General features: G+C 42.7%; 1 protein-coding gene across 1 annotated transcript in view; it reads right to left on the reverse strand.

Moving 5' to 3' along the window:
- The window catches only part of LOC104509454 (membrane-associated guanylate kinase, WW and PDZ domain-containing protein 3), a gene marked incomplete at both ends in the record, with an annotated part of 13,930 nt that extends 13,798 nt beyond the window's left edge, over nucleotides 1–132 (reverse strand). Inside the window, one exon of the mRNA XM_010151397.1 lies at nucleotides 16–132. Coding sequence (XP_010149699.1) covers nucleotides 16–132 — 117 coding nt within the window. The remainder of the gene's footprint in view (nucleotides 1–15) is intronic.
- Between the last annotated feature and the right edge of the window lie 414 nt (nucleotides 133–546).

The raw sequence follows: 546 nt of genomic DNA on the forward strand, positions 1-546 counted from the left end.
TCTTTACATACTTACAAGGGATGGTTCTCAAGTAGAGATTGTCCCTGATCACTTGCTGGAGTTTATGGTCTATCGAGCCCTTCTGGAACTGAAGGCTCAAGTAGTGGCGCAAGTCCTTGTTGATGACCTTTCCTGAAAAAGCAACAAACAAGGATAACTGGTAAAAATTAAGCAGGATCTCTCAACAAGAATGGCATTTCACTGCTATGAACATTCCAAAGAAAGCAAGAGGAAGAATGGGGCTGGTTTAAACACAACAACCTGAAGGGAAAAGCCATTCTCTGCTGCTGTAACCTGTCATGGTGATTTTAAGCACAGCTGAGCGACAACCATCCGACCCAGCATCTCCTGAAAAAAACAGTGACCGTATTCTGGAATTGTTTGGAAATCAATAACAAGTATTAAAATACAAAATCTATTACCAAACCTAAAGTCTCTACAGACAGGAAACTGCTTCAAAATACAGCCATCATGCTTTCTGTTCAGTTCACACCTGCGGGCTGGGCTCCCGAACCCAGTGTTTTGTCACATGGGAATCTGCATTCC

This window comes from Eurypyga helias, unplaced genomic scaffold (genome assembly GCF_000690775.1).
Source record: "Eurypyga helias isolate BGI_N326 unplaced genomic scaffold, ASM69077v1 scaffold12685, whole genome shotgun sequence".
NCBI lineage: Eukaryota > Metazoa > Chordata > Aves > Eurypygiformes > Eurypygidae > Eurypyga > Eurypyga helias.